Raw genomic sequence first — 23,193 nt, 5'->3', positions numbered from 1 at the left:
AAGCAGAAGCGAATGGATGCCAACCCAGCTGCATAATCTGTCACGATCAAGCTCATTAGAGGACATAAGGAAGATGTGAGCTTTTTTAGATTTCTTCCAGCTAAGGCTTTAAGCTTCTACACAAGTTCATATCCGATAATAAAGTCCACATTAACATTGAACCAGCGGCTTTCAGCTTTAAATCAATATGTAATCCAAGGACTTTTAATGTTTACCCCAAAGTTAAGTATTTATTGACTGGTTTAAACTATAATCGTGAGATTTCATCACCAGTTTGGATGCAAGCGCACAACCTGACCACTAGGTGTCGCCCAGAGCCCGCTGATGGAGCCCAGTGTGCCCAGAGAACACCAGGTGGCTGGGATTAGCGGGCTTTTAAGATCCAGCAGTGGCGCTGTGTGGCTAAAGCCTGCTGTACTGTATGCGCACTTCAGGCCTGGAAAAAAAAGAAAGAAAGAAACGAAAAAAAGGCCCACACAGAAACTGATCAACAGCTGAGTGCAACTGCAACTGTTTCTGCATAGTTTCCTTCTTCCTGCCACTCACCACCACACAATCCGCTCCAGTTGGCCCGTTCAGTGGATGTTGAGTGTAAACATTCACCGTTTTAACCGCTTCCCACAGTCTGCTGTACACAGAGCAGACCATAGTGGCACAGTGAGCACAGAGACAGCGGGGAAATACCCAGCAGCGCGAGGAGTGTGCAGCTGTCAAATATTTGGTAAGTGGGTTTGCCTCAAGTCAGCTTTGTGCAGTTTTGAGGAACAATGGGAGATAAAAACAAAACAGGATATTTTTTTTTTAGCAGCTGGATTCAGAATTAAGGCAGTCATCTCTAGGCTTCAGAGTGGAGAGGTGACTGGGCTTTATCAAAGCAGTGCAGAGGTCAGCTGCTGCTCTGTGTCTGCCTGTCCTCTGGCCCACTTCATACCAAAGCTCATACAGTAGGCCAAGGCTGACCTTAGTGCACAGACTGAGGACTGATATAGCCCAGTGGAAGACATATCCTAGTAATTTACACCACAGCCCTGCTCCTGCTCTGTGCAGACTTGTGTATACGCTCAGACTGGGAGTTGGTAAGCCCCTTCTTCCTCAATGAGCACTCTCCCACGGGGAAAGGGAGTGCTGCCGAGGCCTCGATGCACAGCCCAAGTGTGGCTTTTAGGTTTGACTGCACCAGCCATATTCTTATGTCACTGGGTTTTTCAAAGCACATAATCCTTCTTATATAAATGTCCCTCTTTTTTTTTTTTATACCCTAGATGAGACCAAGAGAGTACAGGAGATGAAGCAGCTGGATCTAAATAAAACAGGAAGAGTCGGTGATGCATGTTGGCATGAAGAGAAGGCAGCAAAGCTACAACTTTCAGTGGACCTCCTAGTGTGGCAAGGAGCCTAGCAGCTTTTTTGCACGCAGCCACAGTAGGCTTAAAAACACAGGATACAAACAGTTGTGGTGATGAGTCATACTTCATAGGAACGGCTTATCAAGGCCAGAGTCGTTAGACGCTTTCCCGCTCTATTTAATTGTGTCCAGGTCTCATAAAGTGGAGTCACTTTAACTTAACCGAGGCAGCAGTGCAAGTTAATAAACGTCTCACCTTCCAGAAAGATAAAAACTATTGATCCTCAGGTCTCGAAAGAGAATGATCTGTTATGGCGCTAGTTTTAATTACATTTGTTTTAATTGCTCACATTGATTTTTTTTTTTTTTCCCACAGAGCTGCCATTTAATCCAACTCATCTTACTCCTGCTCTATCAGCTTAAATCTCACACGTTTTTTTGTTGTTTTTTTAAACACGCAACCTGTACACAATACAAAACCAATTTATTAAAAAAAATGTTTATTGACATCAGAAGCAATTTAATTTTCAACAATAAACAAGGCTTTTTTTTGTCTTATTTTGCTATTACAGTGGTACATAAAGATCAGTAAAACAACTGTGATACGTCAATTTTGATAACATGTCATTTAAAATAAAAACACACAGGTGAAGGAGGGAAAAAAAGGAGGAGAAGAAGAAGAAACACTCAGATCTAACTCAGAACATTTTTATGTGCTGTGCACCTCTAGCTAAGGTAAATACTGTAAAGCCCACCCCTTTACACTGTACCAGGCAGGATAGTGGTCTAGTAACTACCACTGGGGAAAAAAAAAAAAAATAAGACTGGCAGAAAGATACAGACACGATACTTGTGTAGTGTTAACTATACAAAAAGGAGAAAAAAAAAAAACTGTACAGCATAAAAACAACTGATATACACAGCCTTTTTTGTCGTTTTATTTATTTTTTTTATTTTTTACCCCTTGGATACTAATGAATTTTCTTTCAGTAAGTGAAGTGTGTACAAGGGGGTTAAATGCTTTATAAACAAGAAAATGACCACTTTATGTCACCTGCCACCTACTAATCATCATCCTCATCGTCATCATCCTCTTCCTCCTCCTCGTCTTCGTCGTCGTCGTCATCATCATCGTCTTTCTTCTCTGCCTTGGCCGGGGCTTTCGCTGGCGCACCGCTGCCTGGTTTGCCCTTTGCGCGATACGCCGCGATGTCCTGTGAGGGAGGAGCGAAAACGCGGTGAACCAGCGTCGAGACACAAAAACAGACAGCTGTCTGAGCTCAGTCAGCGTTCACATTTTACTCTTACCTTCTCGTACTTCTCCTTCAGTTTGGCCGCCTTCTTCTCGTAGGGCTGCTTGTCCTCGGCTGCGGTGCTGTTCCACATCTCGCCCAGCCTCTTGGCGACATCCCCGATTGACAGGCCGGGGCTCTCGCCTTTCACCTTAGGGCGGAACTCTGAGCAGAAGATGAAGAAGGCAGATCTGAGGGGGAAAAAAAAACAGAAAAACATTTATTTACACGACTCACTCATCATACATCTCAAAAATCCTCAAATGTGGTTTTGCAGTACTTACGGAGGTCTCTTGGGGGCATTGGGGTCCTTGTACTTCTTCTTCTTCTTTCCCCCCCTCGCTGGAACGTAGTTCATCATCTCCCTTTCATAGCGCGCCTTGTCCTGCCTGGCCATGTCCTCAAATTTACCCTTCTCCTTGGCCGACATTGTCTGAGAGCAAAAACAGGCATCTCACCGACTGCACCTTCTGAGGTGTCACCCTCTGTACGCAAGCTTATTTATTTCTTGTTTTGGGCAGTGTTAACTCATTACACAACACCTGCACCTGTTCAGCTAAAGTCAAGAGGTGTAACCAACAACATCCTGCTTCTCATATATCCTTGACCCCTCAGCAGGAATACAAATTACACTTAACAAAAAAAAAAAAAAAAAAAAAAGACAACCCAAAACAAAACCTCAAGCTAAACTCTACTACCTTCCATCGCTCGGAGCACTTCTTGGAAAACTCGGCAAAGTTAACCGAAGCCTCAGGGTGTTTCTTCTTGTGCTCCTCCCGACAGGTCTGCACAAAATATGCATAGGAGGACATCTTCCCCCTCGGCTTGGTTGGATCCTTCCCCATCCTGGTGACAGTATCTAAAAACAATAAAAAATAAAATAAAATAAAGTATATCAACTATTTAATGACGCAGTATTCAAAATTAAATGTTACTATCAGCTGCAATATAATATTAAAATTTAATAAATAATGCTATGTGTCATTTAAATTATTAACTATATTAACTATAATAAGAAAATCATAAATAAAAGTGACCTACAATGTTTGTCCAACCCACACAATCATGTCTCACTACTGACCACACGCACTATATAAGTCACCCGCCCTCCCTGCTGTCAAACTGCACTAAGTTAATATCACTTAAAGCAGTCCTGTGAAATAACACCGCCCAACACGGACGGAGCTGATGTAAAAAAAAAAAAGAAAAAATGAAAAAAAATGTTTTATTGATACCATTTATTTATTTATTACAGTGGCCTTAACATAAAATCCGCGGTCAGCTCCTCATTATGGTGTTTCACCAAATGACTAAACACCGCTGCGTATTAAAGAAGGAAATCCCATCATCTCAGCCAGCAGCAATCATTAATGTGCGTTTGGTTTGCAGCGATAAATGTCCCGGAATCGCTCTCAAACACCGAACTGCAAAAGTTCAACTGCATGGTATAAACCTGAACCATCCGTGGGGCTATGAGTGGATTGGGCGTTAAAAAAAAACAAAATATTTTTCCTTGCCCCCCTTCTTTTTTTTTGCAACATAAATATCCTCAAACCTAACCTGCAGCAGTAATAAATCATCTGAAAACCCTTCGTTTTACTCGTGTTCGTGTTTTTAATCGACAGAAATAACTTTGACACAAAGAGACACAAATTGGAAAAAACACGTATTTATTGCAAATAAAACACTCCAAACTGCGCTTCCGTGACATAAACAATCATCTCTCATAACTCTTCTTTGTCTCTTATTCGGGAAATAATGTGAAAGGCTTTCGAAAAATGTTTAAAAAACTGTTATTTTTCTCCCCCTCCCCTTTACATTTTCCTATTAAATGCTACTGTAAGTCCCAAGTAAGCTGCGTCGAGCGAAGTAGTAATGGCGCAAAGGCTCTCGTTGAGGAAAAGGAGGTCAACAACGACAGCAATATTTCTTCTTCCATTTTGTGAGAATGCCTTCTTCATGAAAGAAAGTCCCCCTCAAATGTCTCCTCCCGCCTCCCAGTTCGCTTTGCTACGCGACAAATATGTCTAGAAAGCCGGCGATCTTGACTAAATATTTCCCCGATTGATTCCTATTGCACTAGCCGTCTTGTATAGTAATACATTGGGTCTGTACTGTGTCTATGAGCGGGCTGTGCTACTGACTTGGTTTCTATGAGCTCCTAATGGCCGCTCGTCTTCATCCACTAACATGGAGAATATGGCTCCTTCTCTTTGTGTCAACGCTCAGCCATTGCACTGCACGCAATAGAGGGCAGAGCGACCGCGGCCACCACTTCATTTCAAGCCCCGATTTAAACGTTTTCCGAGCATCGGAAAAATCTCCCCTTGGTGTCGTTCGAATCACGAAAGATTGAATTTTCTTTTGCCGTCGTCACATCTCATAGTTACGAGTTTGTTTCTCGAGAAAACACGGTTAGAAAAAGTTGAACTGAACTGCGCCTCTGTCACTGGCTTCCCATTTGCCTCGCTGCCTTGTTTCCTATGCGAATACAGTCAGCCATTACAGTAAAGCGCAGATCGTGAGGTAATTTTTTTCGCTGTCTTCTCGGGTGAAGTGTGGCAAACAAACATTTGCCCGGGTGTATTTTGAGATGCTCTCTCTTTTTCTTAGGTTTTTATAAATTTTGATGCTCGTCTCCAGACTCCGCACGCTCCTCCGGTCTTCGCATGACAGCCGTTCAGCTTTGCAATGCACTGCAATGCCAATGGCTAGCTAACGGTGAGTCTTCTACCATTGTCGCTAACCGTGTTGTCCGCTAGACATTCCTGATTTTTTTCGCGATAACTACCATTTAATTCGACTCCATTTTACGAAAACGACACGATTGTATTATACAAAATTAATCTTATTTAACGAAATCGACGCTTTGCGTCGAATTTCGTCAAGGTTAATTTTCAATTCTTCTTTTTTACTGAGCGTCTGGTCCTCACTCCCAGGCAGAGTAATGTAACGTTACCTGCTTAGCGCCGGCAATTTTGTTGTTTTTTTAAGGGTTCCCCGCAATAAAATTATTTGCAAACAGTAAAAGGCTTCGCGTTTAACCGTGGCAGACATATAAGTAAGATATTTTTGAATGTTACCGTCATTTTCATCCTTACGGACACTTAAAATGTTCGTGTGTGTGATACTTACCCAGTGACTATCGCTGGATCTCAATGGTCTGCAATGGCTGTGTATGAGGGAGCACAGGCGATACGCAGTGTCTTCAGTCTTCAGCTCTCTAACATTACTCTCGGCGGAGCTCGCACGCCATTGGACAGCGCCCAGTCTGGCGCCCCTGCGATTGGTCGAAGGCTTTTCATTGTCCTAATAGAAGACGAGGTTCCATTGGTGGTCTTTTGTGAAACGTCACCGAAGTTTTGTGAGGCGCGTGGATACAAAAATATTTCTGTCCGAGCATGCTGGAGCTGGTAGTAGTGTAGTGTGTTTGCCATAGTATTGAATTCACTACGTTGAGCTCAGTGTACAGTAGGCAAGCTAAATGAATGAGACATCGAGGAGCGCTTGTAGCCAGCAAACGAGGCGGCCGTAAAATGTTGTCAGATTGTGTTGGATGGGTTGTACGTCTCCTTATCAACAGGCTCCATTGTGCATTCTGCACAATACACGTGAGCTTATTTGCAAATTATATCTTTAAAAATGTATAGGGACAACATCGCAAATTCCCGTGTAAAAGGCATAAAGAGCGATTACCCGTCCCATGCGTGATAGTTACGTCCAGATATGAAATTTTAAAAAAAGATTTAGCTCTTAGTATGAATGAAACCATAGGAATTCAATGAACGGCTTCCCTTGTGATCAGTGTATTAACCATGATTATCATTTAGGCCCATGATCGACAGAAAGTCCCTGCACTGACTCTACTAAACAGTGTTTTCTTATTCTCTCTGACAAGTATCCATAGTTATTAGTTTTGTAAGCATTCATTCTGTGCTTTTGACTATGTTTACTTACGACCCAATATTAATAGTAGGATAAAAATGGAGCTGGAGATAATAAATTATGGTAAATATATTTAATGGGAAATTAATATGCAGATCTGTCTGTTAATGTTTTTCTACACAGTATGTTTTTTATCCTGATATTTTGAGGTCTCATATACATTACCTGATTAGAAGATGGTCATGTGCTTATTGTTAATTAAGACTTATGAAGATCAAAGGGCGGCTGCTCAGTTTAAAGCAAAGGCAGTAAATGAGCATTTTGACTGACTTTATTTGCTCAATTATTTATTTATTTATTTTTGCCCTTAAAGATAGTGAGCTTTTACTTGGAATTTTAGATATAGTCCAACAGGTCTGTATGATAGCCTCATAGCAGAGGGCTTCTTACTCCCAACAGCTGGCACATTGTTATAATAAACATAATACAATTGTCATAGACTCAAATTCCAATACATCCAAAATGGGGGAAAAACAAACAAACAAACCCAGGTGTCTGTTTATTTTGTCTATTCATGAGTGCTTTTCGGTCTAACCCACTCTACACAGCAGGTATAGTACATATAGTGCATATGCATGTACAGTGTATATATATTTTCTATATTAATTTTGCAAGCTGTTTTGTTCAAGATTATCCAATATTGTACTAACAGTACATTCCTAATTTATCATTTATTACTGATTGCCTTACAAAATATAGCATATAACTTATTGTATATGAGGTTTTAAAGGTTTTGTCACTTTTCCCTGTACAATATGCATCTGTTACACATTTTCTTTGTACTACTCTTATGCAGCTGAATAATGTGGCTGATTATTACAGCCAAGTGGTGACACAAATACATTTGCTTGTATGTCTGATTAACAGACTGGGAAATATTAGATTCCAAACGCAGTGTGCATGGGGTAACCTAATGAGTTTTAGTGCCAAGTGGCGTTGCTCTACCACTACCATCAGATGAGGAGTAGATTAATTTATTGAGTGTGCCTGTTTAGCATGGCCTACCTTATAACATATCCAGACATGAAAATTACTATTATCCTTGATAATACAGTATAATATGCAGTTATACTGCATTATATTCAGTATAACAGTGTGTAACTTAGAGTTATAAATAATTACCCATTACACTACCAGCATAGAATAACTGCGCAGAAGAATGAACTGTATAGATTCAGATCATCAGCCTATAAAATGAACATTTTGCCACTTTGGGACCTCAGCTCTAGCGCCACCATTAGGCAGAAAAAGTTATATGGAAATAAAGGCAAAAAGAGCCTCCACAGAATAGAAAAGACATTCCAGGAGTGTGATTTTAGTCTGTGACAGAGGCCCTCCCTAAAAAGACTTGTTTTGCACTGAGTGGATTCAAGCCAGTAATGTAATTTGACTTGAAAGGTTTGTCTGTGTGTTTGAATGTGACTGGTGAAGGGGGGGTGGGGTGCTTAAATAAAGAACGTGCCCACAGTCTCTCATGATTTCAAATATAACCACATCCCTACAGTAAATATTCCTTTAATTTGCGCATCTTTAAAAATGAATGAATTGTTTCTTTATACGTTTAAAGAAAATAAATAAACGGCCCTTCTTCTTAGTAGCTAATGTAGAAACAAAGAAAAATGGCTGACAGAGTTTATTCTTATCCTTGAATTAAGAACGGGAAGGGTGAAGTGATTCCAAATGCCAATCACAACCCAGACTCAGGCCACATGTCTGCCAGTGATGCTGCCTGTCTGTGTCTCATTTTGCATCAGGAGATGCCACGGCGGAAAGCTATAGCCTGCTCGTGAGGCTAGGAGGCGGCCGGTTTATGCATTCTAATGAACGCTCCCTGGGAAAAATATGCAAATTCATTTTGTCATCAAGAGGAAAATAGAGGACAGGAGAGCAGCAGATACAGGAGGGGCTTAAAGGGTGGGGGGGGCACATGCCATGCAAGAGGCAGGATTGGGTGGAGGGAGGTGTGTGTGTATATGTGTGTGCATATTGGGTGGGTTGGGCGTGTGTGTGTGTGTGTGTGTGTGTATGGCGGGGGCGGGGGGGGGGGTACAGGAGCCTGCAAGGGCTGGTATTATGAACTGAAATGGGGGACATATGTAAAATCCATCCCACCCCCACCCAATCAGCAAAATTCAGCATACAGTGGGCTGGCAAAAAACAAATCACCAGAGAAATAGTCGCCCTTATCATTCATTTACAAACTATGCTAAGTGAAAAAAGAGGGGTGAATAAAGGCTGTTTTTTCAAATCAGCAGATATTTTGACAAGTTTGTTAAAATATCTGCCTAAAATAGTCAGTTCTGTTGGTTATGGTTAATTCAGACAAGAAAAACCCACTTTGTGTGTGTGTGTATGTTCAGATAGAGTGAAGGGGAATGACAGAATACAATAATAAAAATAACAAAAGTGCTGTTTAAGAACAACTAAAACAACAGCACATATTCTTCCCTTCCTTGATGATAACTAGGCAACTTTTTTGGAGGTGAGCAAACAGGGCTCTTGGTGTGTCTTTATCCTATCCTGGGCGACCCTGGCTACTGAGGCCTGGTTACTCACTCAGTAAGTATTTCAGTATTTTGGGGGGGTAATAATTGAAAATAAATGTATAAATAATAGTAACATAATAACAGAAAAGAAAGAGAAGATATCACTGTTATCATTGAATTGATCACTGTGATAATAATAATAATAATTACAGTGAACAGTAATAACAGTAAATAAATAAATAAACTGTGCAATAATATTTACAGTTATTATGTTAGACATCCCCTATCTCATCCTACCAAAATAATATACATAAATAAAATATTATTAGTATCCTTAGTCGCGCCGTGTTGGTGATAGTACTGTGTCAATATAACTTCAGCCCAAGTTATTGCAGTTCACTTGAACAGTCGAGTGGCGGCCGGCGGAACCATCAGTGATAGAGGGGGGGAAGACAAAGGCCGCTGCACAAACCGGCGGTTGGGAAAACGTTTGTGACACGAATCGATAGAAAGATGCACATGGACTCATCACACCGGCGGGACTTAAAAACTGCAGCTCAGTGTCCACCGATTTCAGTGTAACAGCAAATATAATTTAACATCTGTTTGGGTACGTATGATTTTTATTTTTATTTTTTACTAAGAATAATTTTTAGCCGCGAGTTAAGCGGGTGCCCGGCCTTAGGCTAAGCGTTTAGCATGCTAGCTTCCAGGCTCAAGCTGTGTCTAGTTCATTCAGGGCATGCAGACTGGTTAACAGAACTGATTTTAACTTATTTTTTTTAATTTCCCAAACAAAATCACTATATCCTTACAGCATTAACAAGGTAATGGTAACCAAGCATTTTATTACATAAGTATTTTTTAAGTAAGGTTTCTTTTTTTTCTTTTTTTTTGCCTTGCTTATGTTAGTGTTAAATAGCTAAATAGCTATCGAAGCTAGTTTTGCTGGGAAACTAATTGGTTCCTGGTTTGTGTTGTGTACTATTATTGATCTAAATACCTTTGGAGACAAAATGTGGAGAAAAAATGTGGGCAACATGGGTAAAGCCTCGCCAATTAAGGTGTATGCATAGGCACTTTATATACTGTACTCTGTGAATGTTCTAGAAAGATGAATGAGACGCTCATAATAAATACATTTAACTAATTTGGAAACTAATAGATTCACTTTAGGTGTAAACACAAGCATGCTGCAGTCATGCCGGGACCATCTTAGAAAAGTAGAGTCCTTTATTGTAGTTAGAACCTTGTGGGGGTTCTTTCATAAATTTCAGAGAAGATCAATCTCTATACACTGTTGGTTTGGTTAATTAAATATGAAGTATATTTTTAAAAATGTATCCAAACCCTCTGTAAGAACTTATAGGAAAGAAGGGCAGCTTTCTTATCTGTTTGAAAGAGAAGTTCTGAATCAATTTAAATTCCACTCAGTGATCATCATCTGTGCTCAAGAGTCTATTGTTCTGCCTTCAGGCTGGCTGTAGATTGACAAAGATTAAGCGTAAACATTAGGCCAGTGAAAAGATTAAAGAGTCACCTTTGAGTATTTGCAAGATTTTTCTTTTTTGGGGGTGTTTTAATGTATTTATTGTGTACATTTATTCCTTTAGTAGGGATGCTGCAGTATCGTGCCTGAACATCGTTATCTGCTAATATCATCCTTGTTGACTGCCATCGTCCTATTGGTAAATACAGATGGCAGTAGTTGGTGTTTTTCCTATGTCAAATCATTTTGTTTCAGCTAAATGTTTAAATATGGATGAAATAATGTAAAATAGTTGAACTATATTTTTTATGAGTACGTTATTTCCCTGCATAAGAATAAATAAATAACATAGTATACTGATGATGAGCAAATTCTTGTTTAAATTCCTGATTAAACACAGATTAATCTACCTCTAATGTTATGCATTACCATCACTGTTTCAAGCCTATGAGATATAAAGTGATCTTTTTTTCATTTTCTTTTTTTTTTGCAACACAACCAAATTTATTAAAAGGAATATTACCACTGTCAAAGCAACCTGTACCTTGATAACTTCATAACATACCTGTTTTCTTTTTCTTCCTTAGCATCCTCGGAGGTGAGAGAGTTTGTGGTGACATGGTTATATATTGTGGATGGCACCGGACAGCCATGGACCCGAATAGCCGCAGCAGCTGTTTGCCAATAACTGGTGAAGACACTGGTTTGGAGGCTTTGGCCTCACCACTGGCGGGGTATTTGGGAAAAGTCAGTAGAGCTCTTGTTCTCCTCTCATTGTCACTTGCGCAAAGCTGAATTGTATTTGAAACTGGACTGTGACTGGACAGTACCAAAGCAAATTCAAAAAACAAACAAAAACGGAAATCTTTGGTTGTAAAAGGCGAAAGTTGGTACGTTACTTATCTTGACAGGCTTAATATTGGTAAATCTGTCATACTGTAACATGGGAAACTGTGTACTACTTATGATTTTATTACAAGTATGCATCTGCTTTCAAGTACTTGACTCCCCCTGTCCTGCCTCACTTGAACTGCTCCTCACTACAAGCATTAAAACATAAATCTTGATCGGTCTTGTAAGGTAAATCAAGTAAAGTAAGTTTCAATTCATGTGTACATAATGTGTAAATGTATAAAAGTAAGGCTGCTGACAGATAAAAGAAATGGTTGATTTAAAAAAAAAAAGTCATTAATCAGTTGAAAATATATGCAGTCTAAAATCTAAAATGTTAATGAATGTCATCAGTTAGATCTTTTTCTAGATTTGTGTTTTCTTTTAAGCTGTTGTCTTCAGTTCACCTGTGAACTTGGTAAACTTGGTAGACATTTGGGGCTTTAACATACACCATGTTTTGTCCCCAGGTGCAGGGAAGAGCTGCTTCACTGGACTATTGCCCTTGGTGTACATCGAAGGGGCTGAGCTATGCTCTACACTCGTACCGAATCAGCCTCCAGGATTCGATCACTCTCTGCACAAACCCACAGGTAAGTCCAACCACTGATGTCACAGTTTCATGTATTTGTTTTACCGTCATCTCTGTTAACCTCTTTGTATCCATTCCCTCACAGTGCCTTTTCCCACTGGTCAGCCGCTCCTTGGAGGATGTTTTGGCTAGCTTGGATGCCGTGGAGCCAGTTGTTGGGAACAAAAGAAAAAATGCCTCCACAGAGGAAAAGGAAGAGTTGATTAAACCTTCATTCAAACGTCTTCGATCAAGTGAACTTGGTGGTCTTGAGCCACAAGGTGCAACTGCCACACCTGTTAGCCCAGCAGAGGATGGTGCTGTAAACGCTGTCAGAAATGGCCAATATGTAGAACCCACGACAGATGAGGAAAAGCTGAATGGATACCACAGGGATTATCGAGTTGCAGAAGTGACAAATAGGGAATCGGTGGAAGAAAATGATCCAGACAGTGTTGCTTATGCAGATGGTCTTGCCCCCTCTATACTCTCAGCCTCAGCTGAAAGCCCCCTGCACCTTTCTTTGACTACTGATGAAAATGAGGCTGTGCTCAGTTCTCATAGCAGTACCCATGGTATATCAGGGATTGAGTTAAACCACGAGAGGAGTCTTCCTGGGATGCAAAACGGCTTTAAACAGGACATTCATTTAAATGAAATCGATATTTCACAGAGTCCTCAAAGTGAGCAGACAATGTGTACAGAAATATCACGGACTGAAATCTGTAAGAATACCGAGGGCATTAAGTCAGAGAGTGAGGATCTATCTGGTTCACCATTAAAGGAGTCAGAAGATCTTGTACCTATTCCAGATCAGCTTCTCTGGAGGAACAGTGACAACCTGTGTTGGCTGGACTCGCTTCTTGCTGCTCTGTTCAACTGTAAGAGTTTGCAAAGGTGTAAACCTAAAGACGAACCTCAGCAGTCATCTCTGTGGCAGCTCCTAAAAGGATATGAAGACATATGTGCGGCCATGCAAGTCCAGCAACAGGCTGGCAGTGGTAAGTTGAAGTGAATTTCAATCTATGCACGAGTGTGATGTCTAACTTTTATTCGTTAATGTCTGTTTTCATCTGTTGATTGTTACAGTGAACAACAGGCTAATAAGATGCATTAGTAGTTATAGCTGTTGTCTAAGGAAAACAAAGTTCTTAACAGAAAGTGGCTGTGACTTTAGCCCCATAGGCCTCCATGAATAGACTTGTGGAAACCCAGCATTTGTTGTATTTGTTTTGCTTATCTGAAAATTTTTTCTGACTAGATGGCATTGTGCGGGTTCCAAGTCATGTGCTGCAAAAGGCCACTGCAGACCTTCAGAGTCTAAGAATGTCAGTCTTCAGACTACTGCAACCCAAGCTGCACTGCAAACTCGGTAAGCTCAAGAGTTTTACACTTACTGAAGGTTCATGACAGGTTGGTGTTTTCAGGCAGTCTTAAGTCATGTCTTTAAGAGACAAGTTTTTCAGGGAATGCTATTTAAAAGCGTAAGCAGAGTGGTGTTCTCCTGTTGAAGCATTTATTAGCATCTCTATGTTCAATGAGAACATTGAAAATAAAGGTGCAGCTGTGCTGAGATCCGCATGAGGAATTTCTGTCTCTAAGGAATGTTGTCCTTTTTCTGTGTATTACTGCTACTGGTTTAATCCACACACATTATCTGCTCAGTCACACTAAAACCAGAGTCAGCCAAAGCCTTAATTATAAGGCAACTAGTGCTGGAGGGGTCGCATTTGCCCAAACAATACAGGAAGTAGGGTGGGGCAACTAACCAGATTTTATTTTCATTTATGAGTTTGACATTCAGAGATTATGTAAACAAGATAATAGAGATAAAGCAATTATTGTATTTGTTTCACTTTCACTGCTTCTTTTTGTCTGGTGTTATAAAATCCAACATTCATTAACAATGCCAGATTTTTCTGGTTAGTGCTGTTGCCTTACAACAAGAAGGTCCTGGGATTGAATCTACCAACTGGCCGAGCATTTCTATGCAAAGTTCTCCCTGTTTCCGTGTGGCTTCTCTCTGGCTTTCTCCCACAGTCCAAAGATATGCGTTTAGTTGGATTAGGTTAATTTGTGATTCTAAATTACACCATAGGTGTGAAAGTCAGTATGAATGTCTGTGTTAATTCTTCGACAGACTGGCAACCTGTCCAGTATGTACCCTGTCTCACACCTTGTGGCAGCTGGGATGTGCTTCCTGCTCCTGAATTGGATAAGTGGAAGAGATGACAGATTTTTCTCTTTCCTTAATAGACCACCCTCTGCCACTGTGTATTATATTTTGTTCCGTTCAGCCAAGAAAAAGTTCAGTAAATGTGTCTTGTCTCTGATGTCAGACTTGTGTTCTTAATATTGACCATAGTTTTTGTCATAATTGAGGAGCCGGTTGGGAAGGTCATTCCATAAAAATCTGCATTTGTTTTCAGTGAATGCATGCAAAAATTTGCCTTCATAATATGAACACTGTGCTATTTGCAGATTTTTTTAAATGCACAGGTGTTGCTTGATATTTAGCACTTATGATTTACATTGTTCCTGGGCTGATAAACGCATTAAAGCGTAATCTATTTTACACCCAGTCCAAGCGTTACAATCTAAAGCCAAAATCTTTTGTTCAGCACAATCTGTAATCAACTTTGAGCACCAATATCAAGGTATACATATCATTGCTTCAGTATCAACACTGGCCCAATTTAATGTCTGTTATGTAGAGTAAGCGAAACAGTCAGTGGTATCCTGAATGTTTATCTTTTTGTGTGTGTGTTTGTTTTTGTGAACAGATAAGAGTGTGTTTTGGGTAAACTTACAAGGTTCATATCACCATTTGGGAAGAGGGCCTGTAAGAGCCACGGTCTTAAGACGATTTAGTTTAAATTTTCCGCAGACTTCAAAGTTAATTTCTAACTTTTGCATAAGAAAAGCGTAATGTATAAAAATAAGTGCATGTGCATTTGATTGTTAATGTTGCTGTCTTTATAATAATGAGTGACAGCGTACAGTGGAGTCAGACAGGGAGCTTCATTAGGTATCGGTGGGTGTAGTTTTTATACCGTGTGACACTATTTTAATAATATAAAGTAAACATCTTAAATCAGAATTACATATCCTGTCGCACGCCTCAGACCTAAGTTACAGCTCATTAGTGTCTTGTTTAGATACTCTGAAGCAATACCCTTACATCGGCCGTTCAAAACAACTTGTAGAATCTGAAAGGTCTTTTTACTAGAGGTGGGAATCACTGGACATACTACGATTATGTTATTATTACAGTGCTTCACCCACAATACAGTATTATTGGAATGTGTTTATTTATTTATTGTCAGATTTTGCAATATGCTTTTATTGTTGTAATAGTTATTAGTTTAGAATTATTGCATTAAATGTGAGTTCTCAGTGCCAAATTATTTCCTTAATATTAGACTTTGTCAATATCTGTTTTAGCCAATAAGATGAAGTTATCTCATTTCAGTTATTTCATTTTAATTTTTGCTTCCAAAAGAGATGTCAAGCGCAGCAACGCCATCACTAAAAACTGCCATAAATGTTACCACAACATGAGTCGGCCTGTGATTGAATGTGGTCGTACTGTTTTTGATAATATGGGAATTAACTGTGAAACATTTTAAAAACCACATATAAAACGCACATTTTAAATGCAACATTTCGAAACTGAGATTTTATAGAATATAGGAAACCTCAACCTGATTTTAGGTATTTGTTAAAAACGACTTTAGATTTCGAAAAAAACCTTCATATTATACTCAAACTCCTTCTGGACCACCAGGAATTGAGCAGCCAAACTTGAAGCACAGCTGGATCTTGGGTCCCTGAAGGTTCTTATCTATATCAGATAAAATTATGTCGTTATTTTGCCTAGCAACCACCTAGCAACGGGCTAAAATGACCCATTTATAGCATATAAACATCATCTGCCATGTTTGGGGGGTGGTTGGTTTTTTTTGTTTTTGTTTTTGTTATGTTTTTTTTCCCACATTCTCCACCTCTCCACAAGGTTTCATGATCTTGCTGACAGACATGACACTGAACATGAACTGGCAGAAGAAAAGCTGCATGTTTGTTTATAAATACATGTATTTTATGACCAGGGGTGTTTTCTTTAAGTGTAGTTTTAAATATATACATTGAGCTCAAAGCATGCATTAGGTAATGGAGATGGGCTCCGACTACCAACCTGTCCAGGAAATGTTGCCTTTACATTATTATTTGAGAAAATGCTGATCATTAAAGCATTTTTCAGTCTCTTTGGTGCAACAAGTAAAGTCCACAGTGTGACTCAGCCTTTAGTCTTCAGCCATTCAAGTCTTAATAGGTCATACACCAGACAGGTCTTGCTGCCCAGTTCTGCATGTCTGGTTCTTGTTTGTTCAGGATTTAGCTTGTTGCAGCACATTTTAGCTGATAAAGACTAAACATTTGCATTAGGAGATGATAGAATTGCTCAAATATATATGTTTAAAGAAAAAAACAGGGAGCAATTAATTCTGTTTAAAGAAATAAAAATCTCAAAAGATCTTTGGAAAAAATGGGGGGGGGGGAGTTGATAAACACTTGTTCCTTGGCTTTTTGAGGGTTTTTTGCTAGCCATCTTTGCCATAGCTTTGTCTGTACATTTGCCAAGTAATTTCTTCCCACATACTCCCTAAATTCAGAAAGTTTAGTTGGACCACATGCAGGGTAAAAAAAAACAAGATTCCTAGCGTGGACTGCTGATATAATCTTGTTTATTTTAAAGTAATAATAAAAAAGTCAAATGTTTTCTGGACTGCATTTCTGAATCCACCAGCAGTTATAGGAAACCAGTGTTAGGTCAGAAACGATATGCAAATCTCGCCACGCTACTGTGAGCAAGGAAGAGATGTCTGAGCGAATGCAAACTCAACCGCACAAGGCTCGTGGGGCCCCTCAAGCCCTCTGTTCTTGAATATTAATTTTCAACATAGCCTGGTGCTACAGTTTTTTCCAGCAGATCAGTGACAAAAGAAGTATTTAAAGAAGCAGTTGGTCCTGTTCTGGCAAGTTCCTTCTGTAAAATGTAAACACGTACAGTAGTTTACACACTTTTTGAAATGCCCCATCTGAGAACTTCAAAAAATAAAATGCTTACCTTAAAATTGTTTTTATTTTTACTTTCTGTTATGTGTAAAATCCTTTTATATATTTGGCGTTTCACAAGAAAATACCACATAACACAATGCGGTATTGAGTACCAGTCACTCTTTTGTGTAGACTTAATCTTAAACCCTTCACAACAGTCATTATCACCTGATGGTATCAGAAAGACACAGGTCTGGGCAGGCAAACCTTGGATTTTGCTCAGTTTGTTGGAGCCAAATTATTACAATATATAAAATCTGAAAAATGCATGATCTAAGTGCAAAGGGATGGATGGGAATAATGAAGATAAATGCCAAGCAGGCGATGGCTATCCTGATGTGATATCTAAAGTTTATCTTAATCCCCATTCACAGATTGTTTTTAAAAATCACCTGGAATAGGAGCGTGCATCTGAGCATGTAACAGTGTTCGAAGTCTGACATGTTTTTACTTTTCAGGTCAGAGGGAAACTCCAGTATTTGCTATGCCGCTGCTGCTCGTGATGGATTCTTGGGTAGAGTGTCTCTTCAAGGCAGCCTTTTACTGGGAGATGAAGTGCAGCGAATGTAAAACGACTGTGAGAAAAAGGTAGGTTCATTTCTTTTTAACCAGCTGAGGTGTACAAAATACTGCATTACACTTTATTGCATAAAACTTTATTCCATGATCTTAGTGTAAGCACAGCACAGAGTAACTGTACTGCTGGGAGCAGATGCATTGTTTATTATAAGAATTGGAAGACGCCCAACTCTGCTTTGGGCGTCTCTCAAGAGGGCAAAGGGAAAATATGAAATATTAAGTAATTGAAGGCAAATTTGTATAAATTCCTGGGCTGCATTTCTGCCAGAAATGTTATCAGATACATAAGCTTTGAAAGCTTAGCTGATGAAAGTCAACATCTCAAATAAATGTGATGCCAGCAATACATTACAAAAAACTTGGTAGTGGCATTTTTTAACTACTTAGTTGCACTTCTCATCATCACTGTATTGTATTGTCTGAATCCTAAATACATTTTATGCTGTAATTTTTCAGGGTTATGAAGACTCTTCCTACCTTCACAAATATTTTACCTGATTGGCACCCACTAAAAGCAGCACACTTGGGCCCCTGCAATGTGTGTTGTAAGAAGAATGAGACGAGGACTATGGTGCTGGAAAGGTAAGAATCAAAAGAATCAAAGTGTTGTGGGGTTTTTGTTTGTTTGTTTTGGTTTTGGTTTTTTGGGGGGGGATTTTGGGGTTTATGAACATAAATTAGCATCTTGTTGAATTGTTTTAGTCCAGTGTCTTCAAACCACAGACGTTGGTGAAATTTACTGTATCCAGTCATGGAAGGGATTATTAACTACTTAATGAACACATGAATAGAAGTAAAAGATCAATAAATCTAATCATCACGATTACCAATACACTCACTGGACACCTTATTAACTACCTTGCTAGCATAAATCCCTACACCATTACCCCATCATCATCAGTCTGAACTGTCGACACACCACAGATTGTAGATCCATGCTGCCATGTTTTTCACACCAAATTCTAACCCTTCAGTCTGAATTTTACTGAAGATATTAAAACTCATCAGTTTAACCAATCATCTGTTACTCAATTTTGTTGAGCCCGTGTGAATTGTAGGACCCGTTTGTTTTGCTTGGCTGACAGGAGCATGAGCCAGTGAAGTCTTAGGCATCAAGGTTCAACCTGCTCTTCATTCAGAGTTGCTTTTCTTCATACCTTGCTTCTAACAAGTGGTTATTTGAGCTACAGTTGCCCTCCTATCAGCTTAAAGCAGTCTGGCTATTCCTCTGTGACCCCTGCCATCGACAAGACATTTTAACCCAGAAAACTGCTGCTCGCTGGATATTTTCTTTCTTTCAGACCATTCTCTCTGAAACCTAGAGAGTAAATGAGCAGGTTTAGAAAGACAGACCAACCCGTCTGACACTGACAATCATGCCAGTTGAAAGTCACTTAAGTCTCCTTTCTTCCTCATTCTGATGCTTACTTTGAACTTCAGTAGATGCTCAGTTCGTACGAGCATCTGTACCACCTGATGTCATGGTCTTAAATGCAGTGACTTTTTGCCATGTGATTGGCTGATTGGATATTTCCTTTAACGAGCAGTTAATTGTCCAGTATATCTTATGCAGCATTTTTTCTGCTTAAATATAAATGGAAATACAATTTGACAAAAAAAATATATACATATTAAAGTGGGTCATCTGTAGCAGTGGTATCCTTATGAATATACTGTGAGAGTAATAAAGAGAGTGCAGCTCAGAGTTGAAATATTGCAGGGTATATTTTTCTTTGCAAAACTAATGCACGGATTGATTAAAATAAATACGATTTTTCAAAAAACAAAACAAATAAATTTTTAAAGTCTGTCTGGATTTTCACTTTTTTATACCTCTAAGCACTTTTTGCTTTTTTTCTTTGCTTTGTTTTATAGTCTGCCTCCAGTGTTTGCACTGCACTTTGTGGAGGGGCTCCCTAACAATGATGTCAGTACGTACACCTTCAGCTTCAAGGGCAGAAACTACTCCGTCACCACTGTCATACAGTACAAAAGTCACCTGAAGCACTTTGTCACCTGGACTTGCAGCGCTGATGGTACGTATTTGTATGTGAAATGTGAACAGATGACAGAATTATTTAATGTTGTGCAAATAAGAGTATCGAATGTTGAAACCGAGAAATATTTATTTATTTATTTATTTATTTAAAAATATGCCGATTTCAAATGAATCAGAAGAATTTCAAAACGGTAGGACGGGGCATGTTTACCACTATGTTGCATCAGCTCTCCTTTTAACGACAGTGCGTCGCTGTAGATCAAAAATAAAGTTGTTTTTCCATTCTCGCTTGATTTCAGATGTTCAGTAGATGCTGTGTACAGACATGTAGTCTTCTTCTAAGAGTGCTCAACATCATCTCTCTTTGTGTCTGAAACAGTTTCTGTGGGATAAATGGTTTCTTTATTGTTACACAACCTTTTCAGCCTTTTGTTGCCCCGTCCCAACTCTTTGATGCATATAGTTTTTCATAAAATCATAAATAAGCATTTCAAAACAAAAGCATTTCTCACTTTAAGCATTTGATATGTCATCTTTGTAATGCATTTTTTTTTTCATTTTATAAGTTGAATTTGATTAAATAGATATTTTGAAGTTGTTGCTCCCGTTATTTAGTGCAGTATTTTTACACAACTAAATGAGATCAAATTAGGTTTGTTTGTTTTTTTTCCTTTTTTTATTAAACTGGAAGTTACATTTAAGTGCTTTTCTTTGTGGTTGAATCGCTTAATGGTTGAGTATGATTTGACTCTGCTGTAGTTTGCCAACAGCACATTCTGCTGGACAGTTCATGCAAGAGAAGATCCCTATTTGCTGTCTATTTCACTGTCATTTAACAATTAGATTTATTTAATAATTTTATTGAATGATTAGATTTTATTTTGTATCTAGCTTACCGATTTTGCAAATGTAATGTTATTGTGATGTGTAGTTATTGCTTTCACAAGTTAGATAATTAATTAGTCTGCAGTATGCTTTGAATAGATTAGACATATGGCAGACTGTGTTGCGCAGAGTTGCTCTTGGAAGAGACAAGAATTCTGCATTATTTATTTTATTTTATTATTTAAGTTCTTCTTATTCATTGGTCACATAAAACAAACCCTTGATATAGACGACCATGTTGAACCTGCAGCATTTTGCTGTAACCATTTGTGCTTTTTTTTTTCTTTTTTTTTTTTGTGCAGGCTCATGGCTGGAATATGATGATTTAAAATACCCTGACTGTAAGACCCACCAGAAGCTTCAGGTCCCTGCTGATGAGATGCATATCGTCTTCTGGGAGGTGGAAGATGACAAAGAGCTTCACATCTGTTCTTCCTCCTCCACATCTGCCCTCTCTGACAATGAGAGAAACAACAGTTTAAATGAAGGTTCGGTAGCGGATGAGGTGTTGGCTCACAGTCCAGATCAGTCTCTTCTTATTCCTCATAACGACACCGACATCATCTGTGCTCTCACCGAAGACACCAGCAGCATCATGGACACAACAGTTACGGCAGGCGTTGATACTTCCATAGGTGCCACCACTTTGCTCAACACCTTTGAGGGCCTAACCCACAGTGACATCATTACGCTCACACTGGTTGAAGTAAAACCTGATGTAGAAATGCAGTCTTTAAACAACAACCACAAAACTGCAGATCTGAGCACCGCTAGTAAGAATGAAACTCTTGACTCTACACCAGACAGTTCTTCTGCTGCCGAAGGTAATGAACTGCATCACTGTCCCAGTGTTGACCTTCCCTCCACCTTAAGTGATCCCGAATCAGGGGACGGGTCGTCCAGCGATCCGACATTTGTGCCCGGTGCCAGGAGAGGACGAGGGAAAGGAATCGGCAGGGGGAAAACCGTCAGCAGAGCAAAAGGTAAAAAGGTAGCTTCATCAAAAGCAGCTTCGCATACTTCACCATCGACATCTTCAGAACCCTGTGGAGTAAACTGTGAACAGCCTGTGGTGCCTGATACTCAGGATAAGAGTCCATCTACTGAAATTACACAACAGGGTTCCCTCATGTCTTCTACTGATAACCCACCCCTCTCTGCCAATCAGAGCGATCCCACGTCAGCATCACTACTAGATCAGAATGCTCGCTGGTCCTTCCTGCTTAGCAAACATCCGCTAAACCAAGTTCAGAAGTCCACTGCTAAGTTTGCCCCTGCCTCAGTCACACAATTAAAGCCCCCTCCTCCTCCTCCTGTTCACTCTACCCCCAACCCTGTGAAGAGACCGCATCTTCCAATGGCGCTCTACCCAAAACCACAACTCCGAACAGAGGACAGCGAAGATCTGCCAGTGAAAGCTGCAGACATGTACGGGGCATTTCGTGCTAAGAGCTTAAACAACCAGAGACCCCTCCTATCACCTACTGTGCAGTCACAACCAGTCACTTCTAATCCCCTAACCAACCCTACAGTGATGTCTAATACGTCCCTGATTACACCTGGAGCAAAGGCACTCCTTAAAGCATCTCTAAAGAGACATGGCAGCCATTCCTCAGAGGTTCCTGTAGGCCTCGGCACCACAGAAGCCCTCAGATACAAACTTCTAAAGCAACTCAAATCAAGGAAGAAGCAGCTTGCTAGAATCAACAAGATGTTGGATAAACATGGGGGACTACGGCTCCGACCGGACAGCACTGACTTGGACTCTCCCAGCACCGTCACCTCAAGCACGTACGATGGCGCCACCAGTGAGGACTTCCTGTCGGACTTGCTCTCACCGGCAACGACAGCCAGCAACCTTTCACCAGACAGCACGGGCTTCTTCGAGATGTTTGGCAATGGGCCTGAAGGAACTGAGTGCATGGTCGGAGCTGCTGGGAGACCATCAGAGACGAATGGCGGAACGAACGGGCAACATGATGAAAACTTCCTTGACGAGTTCCTCTCTCGGGCTGTGAGTCATACCCCGACCGACATGGAGACCGAGGCACTCAGCGCACTTGACCTTTTCATTTAAGCTATGATGTTTACCATTATGTCGAGTTGTTTAACAGCTATACCTTGTCTTTTTTAGTTCAGATTAAAGAAGGGAGAACTCCTCAATGTGTATTTATGTTTCTGTTAATGAAGGTTTGTAGGTGTGTCAGTCATGTTGGAGACATGTTTTTTGAAATTTTGGCACTTTGAATTTAGGAACTGGCCATTTGAAGCCAATGAAATTTTGTTTCTGTTCGTGTTGATGCATTAATGTTATAACTGTCTTTTAGTGTAAATAATAAATTCTTTATATGATACTTGTACAAAATGTCAGTTATTATGAAAAGGAAGGGGCAGGACATAACCATAACCTCCAACTAGCTTTGCGTTTGAGAAATAAAATATTTTTGTTCAGATTTTTCAACTTTAGTTACTTAAAACTTTAATATTAAATGTAAAATGGGCTGGTTTCAGGTCATTCAAGTACCCAGTTATTGGTTGAGTACCATACTACACACTTGTGTTTTTAACAATAAACAATTTAATGATATACCAT

At 39.8% G+C, this 23,193-nt stretch overlaps 2 protein-coding genes and 1 long non-coding RNA gene across 5 annotated transcripts; 2 read left to right on the top strand and 1 right to left on the bottom strand.

Moving 5' to 3' along the window:
- The first annotated feature begins 83 nt into the window (after nucleotides 1–83).
- LOC102077718 (uncharacterized) lies at nucleotides 84–2,164 on the top strand. The gene is made up of 2 exons (XR_267748.3): nucleotides 84–721; nucleotides 1,263–2,164. It is a non-coding gene; the product is annotated as an uncharacterized LOC102077718 (long non-coding RNA).
- Nucleotides 1,829–5,925, bottom strand: hmgb1a (high mobility group box 1a). Its single transcript, XM_019363730.2, has 5 exons — nucleotides 5,773–5,925; nucleotides 3,336–3,496; nucleotides 2,922–3,070; nucleotides 2,654–2,828; nucleotides 1,829–2,559 (listed from the first exon to the last, which is right to left on the bottom strand). Exons 2-5 carry the CDS (start codon nucleotides 3,480–3,482, stop codon nucleotides 2,410–2,412), a joined length of 621 nt encoding a protein of 206 aa, XP_019219275.1. The 5' UTR covers nucleotides 3,483–3,496; nucleotides 5,773–5,925; the 3' UTR covers nucleotides 1,829–2,409.
- Nucleotides 5,926–9,491: 3,566 nt separating this feature from the next.
- Nucleotides 9,492–22,957, top strand: uspl1 (ubiquitin specific peptidase like 1). Of its 3 annotated transcripts, none has more exons than XM_013266131.3 (10): nucleotides 9,492–9,678; nucleotides 10,685–10,756; nucleotides 11,145–11,304; nucleotides 11,919–12,041; nucleotides 12,126–13,020; nucleotides 13,281–13,391; nucleotides 17,596–17,725; nucleotides 18,173–18,298; nucleotides 19,592–19,752; nucleotides 20,903–22,957. In XM_013266131.3, exons 3-10 carry the CDS (start codon nucleotides 11,176–11,178, stop codon nucleotides 22,675–22,677), a joined length of 3,450 nt encoding a protein of 1,149 aa, XP_013121585.1. In that variant the 5' UTR covers nucleotides 9,492–9,678; nucleotides 10,685–10,756; nucleotides 11,145–11,175; the 3' UTR covers nucleotides 22,678–22,957. The 3 variants fall into 3 exon arrangements, with proteins under 3 accessions (XP_013121585.1, XP_005463313.1, XP_025766597.1); XM_005463256.4 differs by having other exon boundaries at nucleotides 10,682–10,756; XM_025910812.1 differs by lacking the exon at nucleotides 10,685–10,756.
- The last annotated feature ends 236 nt before the right edge of the window (nucleotides 22,958–23,193 follow it).

This window comes from Oreochromis niloticus, linkage group LG10 (genome assembly GCF_001858045.2).
Source record: "Oreochromis niloticus isolate F11D_XX linkage group LG10, O_niloticus_UMD_NMBU, whole genome shotgun sequence".
Classification (NCBI taxonomy): domain Eukaryota; kingdom Metazoa; phylum Chordata; class Actinopteri; order Cichliformes; family Cichlidae; genus Oreochromis; species Oreochromis niloticus.
This window is presented reverse-complemented; position numbering and strand designations above follow the sequence as displayed.

Bases quoted from the DNA above. Each gene is read 5' to 3' on its own strand.
- hmgb1a (XM_019363730.2), bottom strand. From the start codon at position 3,482: ATGGGGAAGGATCCAACCAAGCCGAGGGGGAAGATGTCCTCCTATGCA. The intron at 3,071-3,335 runs GTAGTAGAGTTT...TTTTGCTCTCAG, and splicing joins AGTGCTCCGAGCGATGGAAG to ACAATGTCGGCCAAGGAGAA. The intron at 2,829-2,921 runs GTAAGTACTGCA...TTTCCCCCTCAG, and splicing joins AATGCCCCCAAGAGACCTCC to ATCTGCCTTCTTCATCTTCT.
- uspl1 (XM_025910812.1), top strand. From the start codon at position 11,176: ATGGTTATATATTGTGGATGGCACCGGACAGCCATGGACCCGAATAGC. The intron at 12,042-12,125 runs GTAAGTCCAACC...ATTCCCTCACAG, and splicing joins CTCTCTGCACAAACCCACAG to TGCCTTTTCCCACTGGTCAG. The intron at 13,392-17,595 runs GTAAGCTCAAGA...TTTACTTTTCAG, and splicing joins CAAGCTGCACTGCAAACTCG to GTCAGAGGGAAACTCCAGTA.